The sequence below is a fragment of the Eurosta solidaginis genome, chromosome 1, assembly GCF_040869045.1.
Source record: "Eurosta solidaginis isolate ZX-2024a chromosome 1, ASM4086904v1, whole genome shotgun sequence".
NCBI lineage: Eukaryota > Metazoa > Arthropoda > Insecta > Diptera > Tephritidae > Eurosta > Eurosta solidaginis.
The window spans coordinates 152350953-152369350 of NC_090319.1; the positions used below are offsets into that span (position 1 = coordinate 152350953).

General features: G+C 36.1%; 1 protein-coding gene across 24 annotated transcripts in view; it reads right to left on the reverse strand.

The window, feature by feature from the left end:
• Positions 1-18398, reverse strand: part of LOC137236879 (protein eva-1) — a 3007131-nt gene that overhangs the window by 1608899 nt on the left and 1379834 nt on the right. For all 24 annotated transcript variants that reach the window (XR_010948686.1, XM_067759964.1, XM_067759963.1 and 21 more), the window contains one exon: positions 8078-8227. Coding sequence is in view for 23 of the 24 variants with exons in the window: in XM_067759964.1 (XP_067616065.1) it covers positions 8078-8227 (150 nt within the window). In the remaining variant the exon portion in view is untranslated. The remainder of the gene's footprint in view (positions 1-8077; positions 8228-18398) is intronic.

Here is an 18398-nt window from a genome sequence, read left to right on the forward strand (position 1 = left end):
TCGTACAAACAAAGTCTAGAGTCACCCCTGGTCCACCTTTATGTCAATATCTCGAAAAGGCGACCACCTATACAACTACCACCACTCCCTTTTAAAACCCTCATTAATACCTTTAATTTGATACCGATATCGTACAAACACATTCTAGAGTCACCCTGCTCCACCTTTATGGCGATATCTCGAAAAGGCGTCCACCTATAGAACTAGGGCCCACTCCCTTTTAAAGTGCTCATTAACCCCTTTCATTTGATACCCATATCGTACAAACAAATTCTAGGGTCACCCCTGGTCCACCTTTATGGCGATATATCGAAAGGGCGTCCACCTATAGAACTAAGGCCCACTCGCTTTTAAAAAGACTCATTAACACCTTACGTTTGATTCCCATATTGTACAAACGCATTCTAGAGTCACCCCGGGTCCACCTTTATGGCGATATCTCGAAAAGGCGTCCACCTATAGAACTAAGGCCCACTCACTTTTAAAATGCTCATTACCCCTTTCATTTGATACCCATATCGTACAAACAAATTCTAGGGTCACCCCTGGTCCACCTTTATGGCGATATATCGAAAGGGCGTCCACCTATAGAACTAAGGCCCACTCGCTTTTAAAAAGACTCATTAACACCTTACGTTTGATTCCCATATCGTACAAACAAATTCTAGGGTCACCCCTGGTCCACCTTTATGGCGATATCTCGCAACGGCGTCCACCTATGGAACTAAGGATTACTCCCTTTTAAAATACTCATTAACACCTTTTATTTGATACCCATATCGTACAAACAAATTCTAGAGTCACCCCTGGTCCACCTTTATGCCCATATCTCGAAAAGGCGACCACCTATACAACTACCACCACTCCTTTTTAAAACCCTCGTTAATACCTTTAATTTGATACTCATATCCTACAAACACATTCTAGAGTCACCCCTAGTCCACCTTTATGGCGATATCTCGAAAAGGCGTTAACCTATAGAACTAAGCCCCACGCCCTTTTAAAATACTCATTAACACCTTTCGTTTGATACCCATATTGTACAAACACATTCTAGAGTCACCCCGGGTCCACCTTTATGGCGATATCTCGAAAAGGCGTCCACCTATAGAACTAAGCCCCACGCCCTTTTGAAATACTTATTAACACCTTTCGTTTGATACCCATATTATACAAACGCATTCTAGAGTCACCCCGGGTCCACCTTTATGGCGATATCTCGAAAAGGCGTCCACCTATAGAACTAAGGCCCACTCCCTTTTAAAAAGACTCATTAACCCCTTTCATTTGATACCCATATCGTACAAACAAAGTCTAGAGTCACCCCTGGTCCACCTTTATGGCAATATCTCAAAAAGGCGACCAGCTATACAACTACCACCACTCCCTTTTAAAACCCTCATTAATACCGTTAATTTGATACTCATATCGTACAAACACATTCTAGAGTCACCCCTAGTCCACCTTTATGGCGATATCTCGAAAAGGCGTTAACCTATAGAACTAAGCCCCACGCCCTTTTAAAATACTCATTAACACCTTTCGTTTGATACCCATATTGTACAAACACATTCTAGAGTCCCCCCTGGTCCACCTTTATGGCTATATCTCGAAAAGGCGTCCACATATAGAACTAAGGCCCACTCCCTTTAAAATATTCATTAACACATTTCGTTTGATAGCCATATTGTACAAACGCATTCTAAAGTCACACCTGGTCCACCTTTATGCCGATATCCCGAAAAGGCGACCACCTATACAACTAGCACCACTCCCTTTTAAAACCCTCATTAATACCTTTAATTTGATACCCATATCGTACAAACACATTCTAGAGTCACCCCTGGTCCACCTTAATGGCGATATCTCGAAAAGGCGTCCACCTACAGAACTGAGCCCTACGCCCTTTTAAAATACTCATTAACACCTTTCGTTTGATACCCATATTGTACAAACGCATTTTAGAGTCACCACTGGTCTACATTTATGCAGATATCTCGAAAAGGCGACCACCTATACAACTACCACCACTCCCTTTTAAAACCCTCATTAATACCTTTAATTTGATACCCATATCGTACAAACACATTCTAGAGTCACCCCTGGTCCACCTTTATGGCGATATCTCGAAAAGGCGTCCACCTATAGAACTAAGATCCACGCCCTTTTAAAATACTCATTAAAACCTTTCGTTTGATACCCATATTGTACAAATGCATTCTATATTCACCCCTGTTCCACCTTTATGCCGATATCTCGAAAAGGCGACCACCTATACAAATACCACCACTCCCTTTTAAAACCCTCATTAATACCTTTAATTTGATACCCATATCGTACAAACACATTCTAGAGTCACCCCTGGTCCACCTTAATGGCGATATCTCGAAAAGGCGTCCACCTAAGGAACTAAACCCCACGCCCTTTTGAAATACTCATTAACACCTTTCGTTTGATACCCATATTGTACAAACGCATTTTAGAGTCACCACTGGTCTACATTTATGCAGATATCTCGAAAAGGCGACCACCTATACAACTACCACCACTCCCTTTTAAAACCCTCATTAATACCTTTAATTTGATACCCATATCGTACAAACACATTCTAGAGTCACCCCTGGTCCACCTTTATGGCGATATCTCGAAAAGGCGTCCACCTATAGAACTAAGGCCCACTCACTTTTAAAATGCTCATTAACCCCTTTCATTTGATACCCATATCGTACAAACAAATTCTAGGGTCACCCCTGGTCCACCTTTATGGCGATATCTCGAAACGGCGTCCACCTATGGAACTAAGGATTACTCCCTTTTAAAATACTCATTAACACCTTTTATTTGATACCCATATCGTACAAACAAATTCTAGAGTCACCCCTGGTCCACCTTTATGCCCATATCTCGAAAAGGCGACCACCTATACAACTACCACCACTCCCTTTTAAAACCCTCGTTAATACCTTTAATTTGATACTCATATCGTACAAACACATTCTAGAGTCACCCCTAGTCCACCTTTATGGCGATATCTCGAAAAGGCGTTAACCTATAGAACTAAGCCCCACGCCCTTTTAAAATACTCATTAACACTTTCGTTTGATACCCATATTGTACAAACACATTCTAGAGTCACCCCGGGTCCACCTTTATGGCGATATCTCGAAAAGGCGTCCACCTATAGAACTAAGCCCCACGCCCTTTTGAAATACTTATTAACACCTTTCGTTTGATACCCATATTATACAAACGCATTCTAGAGTCACCCCGGGTCCACCTTTATGGCGATATCTCGAAAAGGCGTCCACCTATAGAACTAAGGCCCACTCCCTTTTAAAAAGACTCATTAACACCTTTCATTTGATACCCATATCGTACAAACAAAGTCTAGAGTCACCCCTGGTCCACCTTTATGGCAATATCTCAAAAAGGCGACCACCTATACAACTACAACACTCCCTTTTAAAACCCTCATTAATACCGTTAATTTGATACTCATATCGTACAAACACATTCTAGAGTCACCCCTAGTCCACCTTTATGGCGATATCTCGAAAAGGTGTTAACCTATAGAACTAAGCCCCACGCCCTTTTAAAATACTCATTAACACCTTTCGTTTGATACCCATATTGTACAAACACATTCTAGAGTCCCCCCTGGTCCACCTTTATGGCGATATCTCGAAAAGGCGTCCACATATAGAACTAAGGCCCACTCCCTTTAAAATATTCATTAACACATTTCGTTTGATAGCCATATTGTACAAACGCATTCTAAAGTCACCCCTGGTCCACCTTTATGCCGATATCCCGAAAAGGCGACCACCTATACAACTAGCACCACTCCCTTTTAAAACCCTCATTAATACCTTTAATTTGATACCCATATCGTACACACATATTCTACAGTCACCCCTGTTCCACCTTAATGGCGATATCTCGAAAAGGCGTCCACCTACAGAACTGAGCCCTACGCCCTTTTAAAATACTCACTAACACCTTTCGTTTGATACCCATATTGTACAAACGCATTTTAGAGTCACCACTGGTCTACATTTATGCAGATATCTCGAAAAGGCGACCACCTATACAACTACCACCACTCCCTTTTAAAACCATCATTAATACCTTTAATTTGATATCCATATCGTACAAACACATTCTAGAGTCACCCCTGGTCCACCTTTATGGCGATATCTCGAAAAGACGTCCACCTATAGAACTAAGACCCACGCCCTTTTAAAATACTCATTAAAACCTTTCGTTTGATACCCATATTGTACAAATGCATTCTAGAGTCACCCCTGTTCCACCTTTATGCCGATATCTCGAAAAGCCGACCACCTATACAACTACGACCACTCCCTTTTAAAACCCTCATTAATACCTTTAATTTGATACCCATATCGTACAAACACATTCTAGAGTCACCCCTGGTCCACCTTAATGGCGATATCTCGAAAAGGCGTCCACCTAAGGAACTAAACCCCACGCCCTTTTGAAATACTCATTAACACCTTTCATTTGATACCCATATCGTACAAACAAATTCTAGGGTCACCCCTGGTCCACCTTTATGGCGATACCTCGAAACGGCGTCCACCTATGGAACTAAGGATCACTCCCTTTTAAAATACTCATTAACACCTTTCATTTGATACCCATATCGTACAAACCAATTCCAGAGTCAAACCTGATCCACCTTTATGGCGATATCCCTAAATGGCGTCCAGCTATGGAACTATGGCCCACTCCCTCATAAAATACTGTTTAATTCCTTTCATTTGATACACATGTCATACAAACACATTCCAGGATTACCCTCGATTCATTTTCCTACATGGTTATTTTCCCTTATGTTGTCACCATAGCTCTCAACTGAGTATGTAATGTTCGGTTACACCCGAACTTAACCTTTCTTACTTGTTTTTTTTTGTTTTTTGTGTCTGGGACTGTACTTTCCTGGGCGCCTGAATTTTGATTGCTGTAATTTGTTGAGTAGCATTTGTTGTGGGTTTTTTGAATTTCGATTCTTATTATTGGGGTATCACTTACTACTTTCTTATGTCTAATGTCTATTTGGATGTAGGTATAAATAATGTGTAGACCGCTTTGTGTACAATATTAGAGTACCTTTTTATACTCAGTTGAGCAGAGCTCACAGAGTATATTAACTTTGATTGGATAACGGTTGGTTGTACAGGTATAAAGGAATCGAGATAGATATAGACCTCCATATATCAAAATCATCAGGATCGAAAAAAAAATTGATTGAGCCATGGCCGTCCGTCCGTTCGTCCGTCCGTTAACACGATAACTTGAGTAGATTTTGAGGTATCTTGATGAAATTTGGTATGTAGGTTCCTGAGCACCCATCTCAGATCGTTATTTAAAATGAACAATATCGGACTATAACCACGCCCACTTTTTCGATATCGAAAATTTCGAAAAACCGAAAAAGTGCGATAATTCATTACCAAATACGGCTAAAGCGATGAAACTTGGTAGGTGGGTTGACCTTATGGCACAGAATTAAATTAAAAAAATTATTAAAATTTTGGACAATGGGCGTGGCACCACCCACTTTTAAAAGAAGGTAATTTAAAATTTTGCAAGCTGTAATTTGGCATTCGTTGAAGATATCATGATGAAATTTGGCAGGAACGTTACCCCTATTACTATATGTATGCTTAATAAAAATTGGCAAAATCGGAGAACGACCACGCCCACTTTAAAAAAAAATTTTTTTAAGTCAAATTTTAACAAAAAATTTAATATCTTTACAGTATATAAGTAAATTATGTCAACATTGAACTCCAGTAATGATATGGTGCAACAAAATGCAAAAATAAAAGAAAATTTAAATGGGCGTGGCTCCGCCCTTTTTCATTTAATTTGACTAGGATACTTTTAATGCCATAAGTCGAAAAACATTTACCAATCCTTGTGAAATTTGGTAGGGGCTTAGATGCTGGGACGATAACTAATTTGTCTAAAAAAGGGCGAAATCGGTTGAAGCCACGCCCAGTTTTTATACAAAGTCGACCGTCTGTCCTTCCGCTCGGCCCTTAACACGATAACTTGAGCAAAAATCGATATATCTTTACTAAACTCAGTTCACGTACTTATCTGAACCCACTTTGTATTGGTATATAAAATGGCTGAAATCCGACTATGACTACGCCCAATTATCGATATCGAAAATTACGAAAAATGAAAAAAATGCCATAATTCTATACCAAATACGAAAAAAGGGATGAAACATGGTAATTGGATTGGTTTGTTGACGCAAAATATAACTTTAGAAAAAAACTTTGTAAAATGGGTGTGACACCTACCATATTAAGTAGAATAAAATGAAAAAGTTCTGCAGGGCGAAATAAAAAACCCTTGATCTCGAAAAGGCGTCCACCTATAGAACTAAGCCCCACGCCCTTTTGAAATACTCATTAACACCTTTCGTTTGATACCCATATTGTACAAACGCGTTCTAGAGTCACCCCTGGTCCACCTTTATGGCGATATCTCGAAAAGGCGTCCACCTATAGAACTAAGGCCCACTCTCTTTTAAAATACTCATTAACACCTTTCGTTTGATACCCATATTGTACAAACGCATTCTAGAGTCACCCCTGGTCCACCTTTATGGCGATATCTCGAAAAGGCGTCCACCTATAGAACTAAGGCCCACTCCCTTTTAAAATGCTCATTAACCCCTTTCATTTGATACCCATATCATACAAACAAATACTAGTGTCACCCCTGGTCCACCTTTATGGCGATATCTCGAAACGGCGTCCACCTATGGAACTAAGGATCACTCCATTTTAAAATACTCATTAACACCTTTCATTTCATACACATATCGTACAAACAAATTCTAGAGTCAACCCTCATCCACCTTTATGGCGATATCCCTCAATTGCGTCCACCTATAGAACTATGGCCCACTCCCTCATAAAATACTCTTTAATACCTTTCATTTGATACACATGTCATACAAACACATTCCAGGGTTACCCTCGCTTCATTTTCCTACATGGTTAATTTCTCTTATGTTTTCATCATAGCTCTCAACTGAGTATGTAATGTTCGGTTACACCCGAAATTAACCTTCCTTACTTGTTTTAATATGTATTTTTTTTCTCTCAAAAATTTCTTATTTGTGATTATTTTACTTTTTGCAGAGAGAGTAAGTATGAGGTAAGTATGAATTTTTTGCACTTTATGTAGTATTTTTTCCAGGTAAATATATAATACATATAAGCACGGTAAGTATGTATGTAAGCACGCAAGTATTACACTTTATATAATTTTTTTTTTTTTGGTTTTTTATGGTAAGTATCCCTGAGATCTCTTCTTAGGGTAAGTATTCTCTTTATCAAAGATTTTTTCAGGGATAGGTAAGTGTTTTTTCTGCAACACACTTTATGGGCACTCTAATACACCTTTTTGTGCTGTTATTTTTCAATATGTATATATGTATGTTGTTTTTGTTTCTTGCACATTACTCCTTTAGTACAAAGTTTAGTTTTTAGATAATTTGGTCACTTTTGTTGATTTATGTAAATAATGTGTTTTACGAACCGCCGCGATTTATTACCGATTTTAGTTTTTTATATTTTAGGTCGCATAGGACCACGAATAAGTTTCGATATAGGGGTTATGGGACTAGCGCCAACGCGCAAGGGAGAGAAACACTCTTCAAAATCACTTCTTAAGCGCCAATGCGCAAGGGAACGATTTCCAAAATAAATAATAACGCGATGCGGTCGCGGCGGTAATTGAAAATGGACTGTGCTGATGTTAGGCAAAAATGACAAATTAGAGCGGGATTAGACAAACATTTCAAAGGACCGTTACGGTGCTCTCTTATACATTTTTAACATATTAACAAAATAGGGTTGCCGGCCGCACGCAATAAATACGTAATTATAAAACATGACTCCTAGTTGATTGAAGAGGGTTCACTTGGGACTCATGTTCTCAACACAGAGTTAGGTCTTAAGCTATACTCTGTTCTGTTAAGTATGCATAGGCTCAGTCCATCATTTGTTTTTGTTTTGAAGATACTTACTTTCTTCTCGTACTCCTTGTGGCTGAGGACATTGAATGCTTTCATATTCTGTGCGTCCAAATTTTGCACTGTAGACAGCGATGCGGGAATACGGATTGCACTCCAATTGAGCAATGTCATTGTGGCAGGCTACTTTGCTGCGGAATTCATCTGTATAAAATTATAAAGGTAGTTATTACGTAATAAATTGCTGATATATACTTGGAGCTTTCCAAACTAATCCTACAACATGGGTGGATGCCAGGTGTGGGGCGCCTCGCCCCCCTCTCCCGGTCGAACGAAAGCTCTTAAATTACATTCATAATTTACAAAAAATAAAATACCCATTAAAATAAGCAATTACACTGGTCGACACAGGTTCTGTTGCATGAAATTTCATGCATAATTGTTAAAGTACTTTTGCCCCTTATTTCAAATGTAGAAGCCGTTTTTTCCTAGCAGCTCTTGTTTCCGAAATATTTAATGATAAACTGTTTAGTAAAATAATTTTATTTAATAAAAAAACTTCATTATAATCAATTACAGTGAGTAGATTTTCTTTTAAGAGGCTTTCTTTTATGAGTTGATTTACAAGATCTGCTCAGAATGCTTCCGCAGTAATCAGCTAACATATATATGCGTTCCATTGTTCTTGCTATCGGTCTTCCATAGTGCGGAGGTCCTGGTGAAAGCGCTCGGCGTACTCTTCATTGAGATCGCCTAAATTTTCTGGAAAACGGTCAAGTTGGTAATGGAAGAATTGCATCATAATATTCAAGTTTACACCCAGGTTTTGAAAGGGTAACATAAGTTGGTCTATATGGTCAGAGAAGTTATAAAATTTTTGTTTTTATAACCCAAAGGGCAGTGGATCACAAATTAGTTTTCTAGTCTGTGGAGCATGGAAATCTCAGCTGTCACTTTTTCAGAACTCAGTTTTGGAAATGACTTAGAAATGTACTTCAAACCCCCTGAATGATGCCGGCATGTACTGGGTTAAGGTTCTAATTAATGTCTAGCACTAAAGGACTGATCAAACAGCAGTCAGTAGTTTGGGATAGATCCATTTAGAGTGGTTCCTTCGGTTGATTCCTCTCATGTTTACCATACATAAATAACAGTGGCTATGGTCCGCCAGTTCACGCCATATCACATGAGTTTGGTACTTAAAATGAGGTATTTTTTTATTTGGAGATAAGCGTTATGACTAAACACAACTTTAATATACGAAGCTTGGAATCCAGGCTTTGTTACTAGTTTCATATGGCCAGGTTCTGGCCACCCTGGTGTGGTGGTGGCGTATTCCGCCTACCACACCGAAGGTCGTGGGTTCAATTCCCGGTCAAAGCAAAATCAAAAATAAAAAAAAAGTTTTTTCAAATAAAAAAAATGGTTTTCTAAGTGGGGTCGCCCTCGGCGGTGATTTGACAAAAACTCCGAGTGTACTTCTGCCATGAAAAGCGTCTCAGTGAAAATTCATCTGCCTTGCAAATGCCGTTCAGGGTCGGCATAAAACATATAGGTCCCGTCCCATCAATTTGTAGGAAAAATTAAAATGAGCACGACGAAAATTGGAAACGAAATTCCTTGAACATATACGCACTACAAATAAAACAAAAACTGTTTAGATTGCTTACACACATTCAAAAACAAAAAAAAAAAATTATAAATAAATAAATTCAAATAACGCAATGCATTACAGAGGTTATTCACCTACTATGGTAATATGTCAACTGAGAAGTGTTTTTTTTTTTGCTTGATACGCGTATTTCAAAAGCTCGAAAAAATTTGAGGGCAGATTTGAAATAAGCAGCCCCAAATTAGTGAGAAACAAAAGAAAAACATGCAGCAGACAAAAAGTACTATTTTTGGTAACTTTTACCCATAAGTGCCAAGGCAAGGAAATAAATAAAGGCATTCCGTACTAGAATTTTCCATTCCGAGAGTAATTAATTCGGTTACACATTTTCAAGTACATTTATATTTTCTCAAACATTTTTACCTTTTCTCAGATACATTTTCATTTTCCCATCTGCATTTGCCCTTTTCTTAAATACAGTTGGAAAGGGTCCAGACCTAAAGTACCAAATAAATACTGGTTCGATAGTAGTTCGATTTTATCTAGTTCAAAAACCAACAGTCTGCGTTTTTGTATTTAATATTATACCTAAATTTGATATATCTGTGGTCTCAAGCAATAAGCGTCTTACCTATACTTTTATATATATAGGACTTGGGCCAAATTTGCTTTTGACTAAAGATATATGATACTTGAAAAAAAAACAGCTACCAACTTTAAGGCGCTTTATAGCATTTCCCTTACGTAAACTCCATAGCATATTATGAAGCAAATTGGTAGGAAGACGTTTCCGCCAAGGCAATTATTTCCCTATTGATTCAACATAGTACTTACTTTATTTGGAAAATACGAAATACTTAGTGATTTTCTCTCACTACGTTTTATGTAGCTGTTGCACAACTGGAAAGTAGAGCTGGATTTAATTGATTAAATCGAGTCGGAAAAAATTGGATTGCTGGTTAATTGTTTACCCAATTTTTACCGTTCAATAAAGCTAGCCAGTTCGCACCTCGTTTGGTTAACTGGGGCTTATTCGCCACATCAAGGAGAGGGACACCACTTGGTCCTTGGAAAGCTACATACACAAACATATATTTACGTAAAAACAAAAGCATCACTTATTCACAAAAACAAACAAAACTTTGAATCAGACATCGACGTTTCATAGATCAATTGATCAGACAAACAGGTTACGCTCTTTGCTTACCAAATTATTTAAGCTGCAGACATTGGTGCTTTATCGTTACGTTCGGGATACGTTAAGCTGCAGACATTGGTGCTTTATCGGTAACCGTATCAGTAACCTTATAACAGCTGATTCGACCAACATTATGAGAATCAACGCAATCGATTATTGGTGCCGCTAAGGTCGTAACCGTATCGTAGCCAACCAATTGGTTTTTGGTTTACCGTCGTAACGATAAACAGCTGATTACGTTAGGGATACGACTACAGCGATACGGCAAACGGCACCAATGACTACAGCTTTAGGGATACGACTACAGCGATACTACAAACGGCACCATTGACTACAGCTTTAGTCGTCGCTGAACAAGTGGCGTAGCAACATCGTGTATAGCTATCGCATGTTTGCGCAGCGAATATTAAAAATATTCATGAATGTACGTATAATTTTTTTGGATATTTTGATAAAATTTAGTAGCCTTGAATGTTGCAATTAATTAAATTAGTTGAGCTGAAAGGCCGCGGTTAATGAATAAAACTTCCTTTTGGTTTGTTTTATATTCATAAATTTTGGTTTTGGTCGATATTTCGACTTCAATCTGAAGTCATTATCAGGGCTGAAGACAAAACAATAACAATAGGTAATTACCCAGAACATACATATGAACACAAGACTAACAAAATATGACTTACACATATGGACATGTATGATCAACTGATTGGGAATATGACCAAAAAATTACAGAGGTCGAGAAAAACAAAAGAAGAAACCAAAATATAAACAATTTGGAAAGTCCCGTAAAAATAAACAATTATAATGAACAGTAAAGGTAAACAAAAATCATGTATACAATAACAACATTGATATGACAACTAGACTTAGCTTAACACATATGTACGTATGTATGTACATATTTCATCCCATTTAACTATTTGACAGTATTTCAAATGACGGCCTTGTGGTGTTGTTGCTTCAAAATTAAATTCCTGTAAAAGTGCGCACAATTGTCTGTGTCCATTTTGAAGTTCATTCTTTTTTCATTGGGGTGTTCAAAATATGTAGCATTTCTAAAGTGTATCGTTTGTTGTAATGTTTTTCATTGTCCAGTATAGTTACACTATCGAAGTCGGGGAAGTACCCTGTGTCCTTGCGGTGGGATGTTAAAGCCGTCTTGTTGTCCGAAGCATTATTTCTTAATTTAGTGTTAGATCTATGAGCGGAAATCCTTGTCTTGAGTTTTGAGATTTGAATTATAATTGATTAGACTCCCTTAAGCCGTAGGTTTTTTGTACCAATCAATATATATTTTATTATTTTTCCTAATGATGAGGGTGTCCAGATAGGGGAATTCGTTGTCTTTTTCCACCTCCATAGTAAACTGTATGTTTTTGTAATACCTATTGAATCGTGCAAGCATGGTTTCTATTTCATCTGTTTTGACGATGGCAAATAGGTCATCTACATATTTGGTTCCTCGAATTCCGTTAGCAGTTCTTCCAGAACTATGTCCGCTATGACTGGGGAGGCTGGTGAGCCCATTGGCATTCCTGACCGTTGTTCGTAGATGTTGTCGTTATATTTAAAATATATATTTTCTTTTTGCAGAAATAACGCTTTAGATAGCAACGTGTGTTCTTTGATATCATTCCACTTCGAGGAAATGATTTGGATTGCAATACCAAAATTAAAATTTATGAATATAAAACAAACCAAAAGGAAGTTTTTTTGGATAGAATAGAAAAGTGTTCGCTTTGCATATTGCGCATCAAAAAAATAGAAGTATTGGTTAATTCCTATCTAACAAGTGACTGACATGAAAACCAATTGGTTCGCGCGATCAAAGCGCTCTCACTTATCTCTACACCTGCATTCATAGCGGAACCATACAAGGTGGCAGCATGGTGACATACCTACAAACATAAATAAAAGTTCTATTTACTTTGTTTTTGTAAATTCGATGGACTAATGTCAAAATCGTTCTGCGCCGGAAGTTTATGTTTCAAATTAAATAAAAAAGTTTATAATCAGCTGTCCCGTGCTGCCACCTTGTATAGTTGCGCCATGCTTGCATTTACAAATCTGCCTACGCTTGCTTTGAATCATTGCTGTCCATCCCATAGATCAATTGATCCCGCGTATTCTTACTCTCCATTTTTAGATCGTTAGCGAAACAGCAACGAATAAACAAAAACTATGAAAATTTTAGACAAAAAAACTATTCAGGTATTATATGAAGAAAAGAAGTTTAAATTTTTGGAAAAATTCAAAGGTTGGTTGGCTAAAATAGAAAATGAGAAAGTTGTCAAGCAATCAAATAGAAAAATTAAAACTGAGCTATCTTCCATGATCAACTTAGACATTGCTAAACAAGGCCGGCTTTTTATAGATGGTGTTTTTGTCTAAAATTTTCAAAAAATGCATCTTGACACAGAACTAGTTTGAAATATACCCATATCCCGCCAAACAGTAGCCCGACGGATAGATGAACTGGGAATACACATTCAATCTGCAATAAAGAAAAAAATGTATGATTGCCAATTTTTTTCTCTGTGCTTGGACGAAACCACCGACATTAATGATTTATGTGAACTGGCGATATGTGTTCGGACAGTTAACGTAAATTATGAAATAATTGAAACAATGTTTTCTCTTGAAACATTCTGTGGTAATGTGACAGGAAAGATCTTACTGCGTCGAGTAAACGAACATTTTTTTTCAGTTTTCCGTGCAAACAAATTTGCAGGAGTATGTAAAGATGGGGCAAACGTTATGACCGGCAAGAATGAAGGGTTCATAGGCCAATTAAATAAAAATCGAATTTCTGGAAGACATTTTCATTGCATTATTCATCACGTTGCACTCGCTTCAAAATTTTTGAGCCGTCATCCTCTCATGAAACGTGCAGAACAGATTATCAATGAAATAGGGGAAGGGCACCATTCCCTCACCTACAGAAAGTTTGTAAATTTTTTAAAAACAGTTTCTGGTCGGCATGATGACGTTTACAGACATTCACTGGCTAAGTCGTGGTGATTATCTCAAGAGGTTATTTGATTTGAGGGAAGAAGTTTTGCAATTTCTTGAAATTAATTGTAACGAGGACGCCCTATTTCGATCTTTAAAAGATGAAAATTTTATTTTGGATTTAGCATTTTTGGCTGATGTCCCCAATTTTTTCAACAAACTCAAGGAAAAGAAACAGGAATAAACTATACTGGGAAAAATGTGCATCAATTCCAAACAGAACTGTTTTTGCCTTTAAGGGAACTTCAATCTGGCGATTATAACCATTTTCCCAAAACTTCGGTTATTATTAAGAAACATGCGGGTGTTAAGCCGAGTGATCATTTTGCAATTCTCGAAAAAAATTTTAACAATTTTGGAGACTGATTTCAGGATTTTGTTTTCAACCATTTCTTGACATATTTGAAAACCCCTTCAAATTCAGTCCGAGCTAATCATCTTAAGAAGCGAAAACGATCCACCAAAGGGCATAATATTGAATTCTGGAAAAATTTAGAAAAATCATTATATCCAATATTGACAAGAATATATTTGTGAGAAAATTTTTTCCGACTTAAAGTTCATTTGCTCCAAGCAGCGCAACAGTTTAACATAAAGTCATTTATCGAATATACTTTTATTAAGAAGCTGTCACGAAAATATTGATATTGCAGATTTTATAAAGATATAATATAGTTTTACAAACCCAAATATATATAAGGAGTTATATAAATATACCATCACGAAAAAAAATCAAAATTAATTTTTTTATTTATTTAAATTTCAATTGGAAACCGGGAGGGAGGGAGGTAAGGTTTCCAAATGAATAGTTTAAATAAATAAAATATTGAATATTTTGATTTTGTGGTTTTTCTATGATATTGTAACGAATTTATGGAAATTCCGCTTATTTGCAACCTTCTACTAACGTATCGTTCGTATCGCTAAACTGTTGAATAAATAAATCCAATATTCAATAATGAGAAACGGCTTTTATTAAAGTACTTCAAATTAACACTGATACTTCACAACTAATAGCTTGCTTAAATCAAACTGATTGGTCGTGCCTCAGCTGGTGTTGCTTTAATCTCTTAGGTTTCGTCGTTGACATATTTCTAGGCGTTTCTATTTCTAGAATTTACTATTTGTTTACCCGCTATAAATTTCTCAGCTATAACTACAGATGTACAATTATAGCTTCTCGCATAGCCATATGCGCGCGTATATGTGAGTGATACTTCCACCGATGATTGCCTACTTTTGGGAGTATCTCAGATATATGCATGTGTTTGTGCGTTTCCCTCATGTGTAGACATAATGATTACAAGTGTGGCAGCTAGCTTTATTGTTGTTGTGGCTTTATTTACTTAGTATCAGATTAGTGATGTGAGTATCACTTAATGTCACTAACACTCGTCACAATATATTAATTTGTAAAATTATATTATATTTTTAATCAAACTGATAATTGATAATTGAAAGTATATGAAACAGATTTTTGGTAGCTTGTTGTGTCGCTGTGCCATTTGAATCGAATGCAAGTTTATAGTTGGTGCAATATGCCTAAAAAATTTAATTTTTTTTCAGTTGACCTACAAAGCATTTATTTTATCAGTCATAATGTTTTCCCATCAGTCCACACACTTATTGCATTAAATCATTAACATCGGTAATACAAAAATTTTATCAAATACAAAATCTGTAAAATACCGCCCTTATTTAAAAATGTGTAGACTTAACAAGTAACACACTTGATGTTTTTATTTGAAAGTCTAACACGTTCCAAATTTTCTACTCCAATCCAATATGCTGTTATTTTGGTTTAAATTTTCTATTGGGCTGCTCCCATTCTCTCGTTCTCACTTATACACTCACATTTTTCGTTTAGGACAGCACTGGTGTAAACAGTGCACGGACTTTACCACTTTTTTTGGTAGATCTACCAACTTTTTAGCCCATTTTCATTTTCTACCACCAAAGCCCAAAAATCTACCAACATTTGCCTTGAAAGAAAATTAAGAAACGATTCAATCTCGAAGACGAAAAATTTCACCTTTTGGAATATTTTGATGCAAAAAATATTAAATCTAGTCAAATGACAACGGCTGTTCCCTTACTTAAAGCTTTTCCATTTCACAAGACTTCCATGGAAATTGTTAACAACGAATGGCGATCATTAATGTTATATGATAAGGAAAAAATAGAAAAGATATTTCGGACGATATTCTTAAAGGATGGATAAAATTGGTAACTGAAAAGAGTTTTCTAGAAGGAAATATGTTTGAAAATTTGAGTGAATAAATGTGCTTCTTAGCAATATTTCCTCACAGTAGTGCAGCCGCAGAAAGGCCCATCTCTATAATGACCGACATAAAAACCGCCAAGCGTAATGGACTAAAAATTTCAAGCATTTCCAATCAAATATTAATAAAAGAGTATTGTATCGGACGGACTTTATTTCAGCATCCAATTGAATTAATAAGATTATATAAAAAATTTTAATTTGTAGAAGGTGATTTTGTTCCTTGTATTTAATAACACCCATATGGCACTAGATTTTTCTTTTGCTTTTTTCTGAAATTTTTTTTGTTGTGAAAATTTGGTTTTTATTTTGAAAAGTGTGTACACAAATTCAATACAAGAAATAAATTTGTTTATGAAAGAAAGTAGTAGTCATCTACTAGCAAATATTTTCCTGCGCTTTTTTCATTAGTTTTATATGAATAATTTTGAACGAAAATAAAATAGTTTTAAGTAAACGATAACATGCCAGTGTGGCAGAGAAATACTGATACATTGGAATATTGTTGTTGTAATTAGGCGTATCGGCAAAGTTTCCTCAGTATTTCAAGCTAAAAATACAGGAAAGAAGCAAGTATCATATAGGCATAAGCTATACATATATATAACAATTTACATGCATTTTTTGTTTGGTTTACATGTTTTCTTTTAAGTGTTATTTCCGTGAAATGTGCTTTATTTGTTTTGCAATCAAATATGAATTGTTTTGTACAAATATGAAGTGTAGCTATTGTTTTTCTTGGAAAAAAATCTACCAACTTCTAGCACTATTTTAATTTTTGATGCTGCTTGTATGATGGTAAGTGAAACTTAATAATTACGTGTAACTGATCACATAGTTTTGCTAATACATATGGGTGGGTGTATGTATGTATATCAGTGATGCCCAAAACGAAAAATGTGAGTGTATGAGTGAGAACGAGAAAATGGGAGCAGCCCAGTAGAAAATTTAAACCAAAATAACAGCATATTGGATTGGAGTAGAACATTTGGAACGTGTTAGACTTTCAAATAAAAAATTCAAGTGTGTTACTTGTTAAGCCTACACATTTTTAAATAAGGGAGGTATTTTACAGATTTTGTATTTCATAAAATTCTTGTATTACCGATGTTAATGATTTAATGCAAATTAATTTTTATAAGTATGTGGACTGATGGGAAAACATTATGACTGATAAAATAAATGCTTTGTAGGTCAAATGAACAAAAATTCAATGTTTAGGCATATTGCATCAACCATCAACTTGCATTCGATTCAAAGAGCACATCGACACAAAAAACTTCCAACAATCTTCCTCATATACTTTCAATTATCAATTTGATTAAAGATACTGTAACGAATTTTGGGAAATTCCGCTTATTTGCAACCTTCTGCTAACGTCCGAATCATTAAACTGTTGGATAAGTAACTCCAATATTCAATAATGCAAAATCGTCTTTATTAGACTACTTTCACAATAACACTTCTACTTATCAAGAGATAGCGTGCTTAAATCAAACTGATTTCATGATTGCTCAGCTTGCGCTCTTTTATACTCTTCGATTTCCTCGGTCGCATACTTCTAGGCGTTTCTAGAATTTAACTTAGTTACCAGCTATAACTACAGATGCACGATACGGCTTCTCCTATGCGCGTGAATATGTGAGTGATAATTGCACAAATGATTGCCTACTTTTGTGAGCATCTCAGATAAGATATATGCATGTGTTTGTGCGTTTGTCTCCGCTGCGTGTACGTACATATGTGTAGACATAATGATTGATTCGTTTATGTAGATAAAAGTGACTGCTTAGTATCGGCTTAGAGATGATAATATCCCTTAGTGTTGCTAATATTCGTCCCAATATAATATAATTTTACAAATTAATATATCATGGAAAAATAACAAAATCAAAATATGGAAAATTTTATTTATTTAAACTATTCATTTGGAAACCTTACCTCCCTCTCTCCCTGTTTCCAATTGAAATTTAAATAAATAAAAAATCATTTTGATTTTTTTTCGTGATGGTATATTTATATAACTCCTTATATATATTTGGGTTTGTAAAACTATATTATATCTTTATTAAAATCTTCAATATCAATACTTTCGTGACAGCTTCTTAATAAAAGTATATTCGATAAATGACTTGATGTTAAACTGTTGCGTTTCTTGGTGCAAATGAACTTTAAGTCCGAAAAAAATTTCTCACAAAAATATGTTGTGGGAAAAAGTGATAGGCACTGAAAAGATATTCTTTTCAATATTAGATATGATGACTCTTCTAAA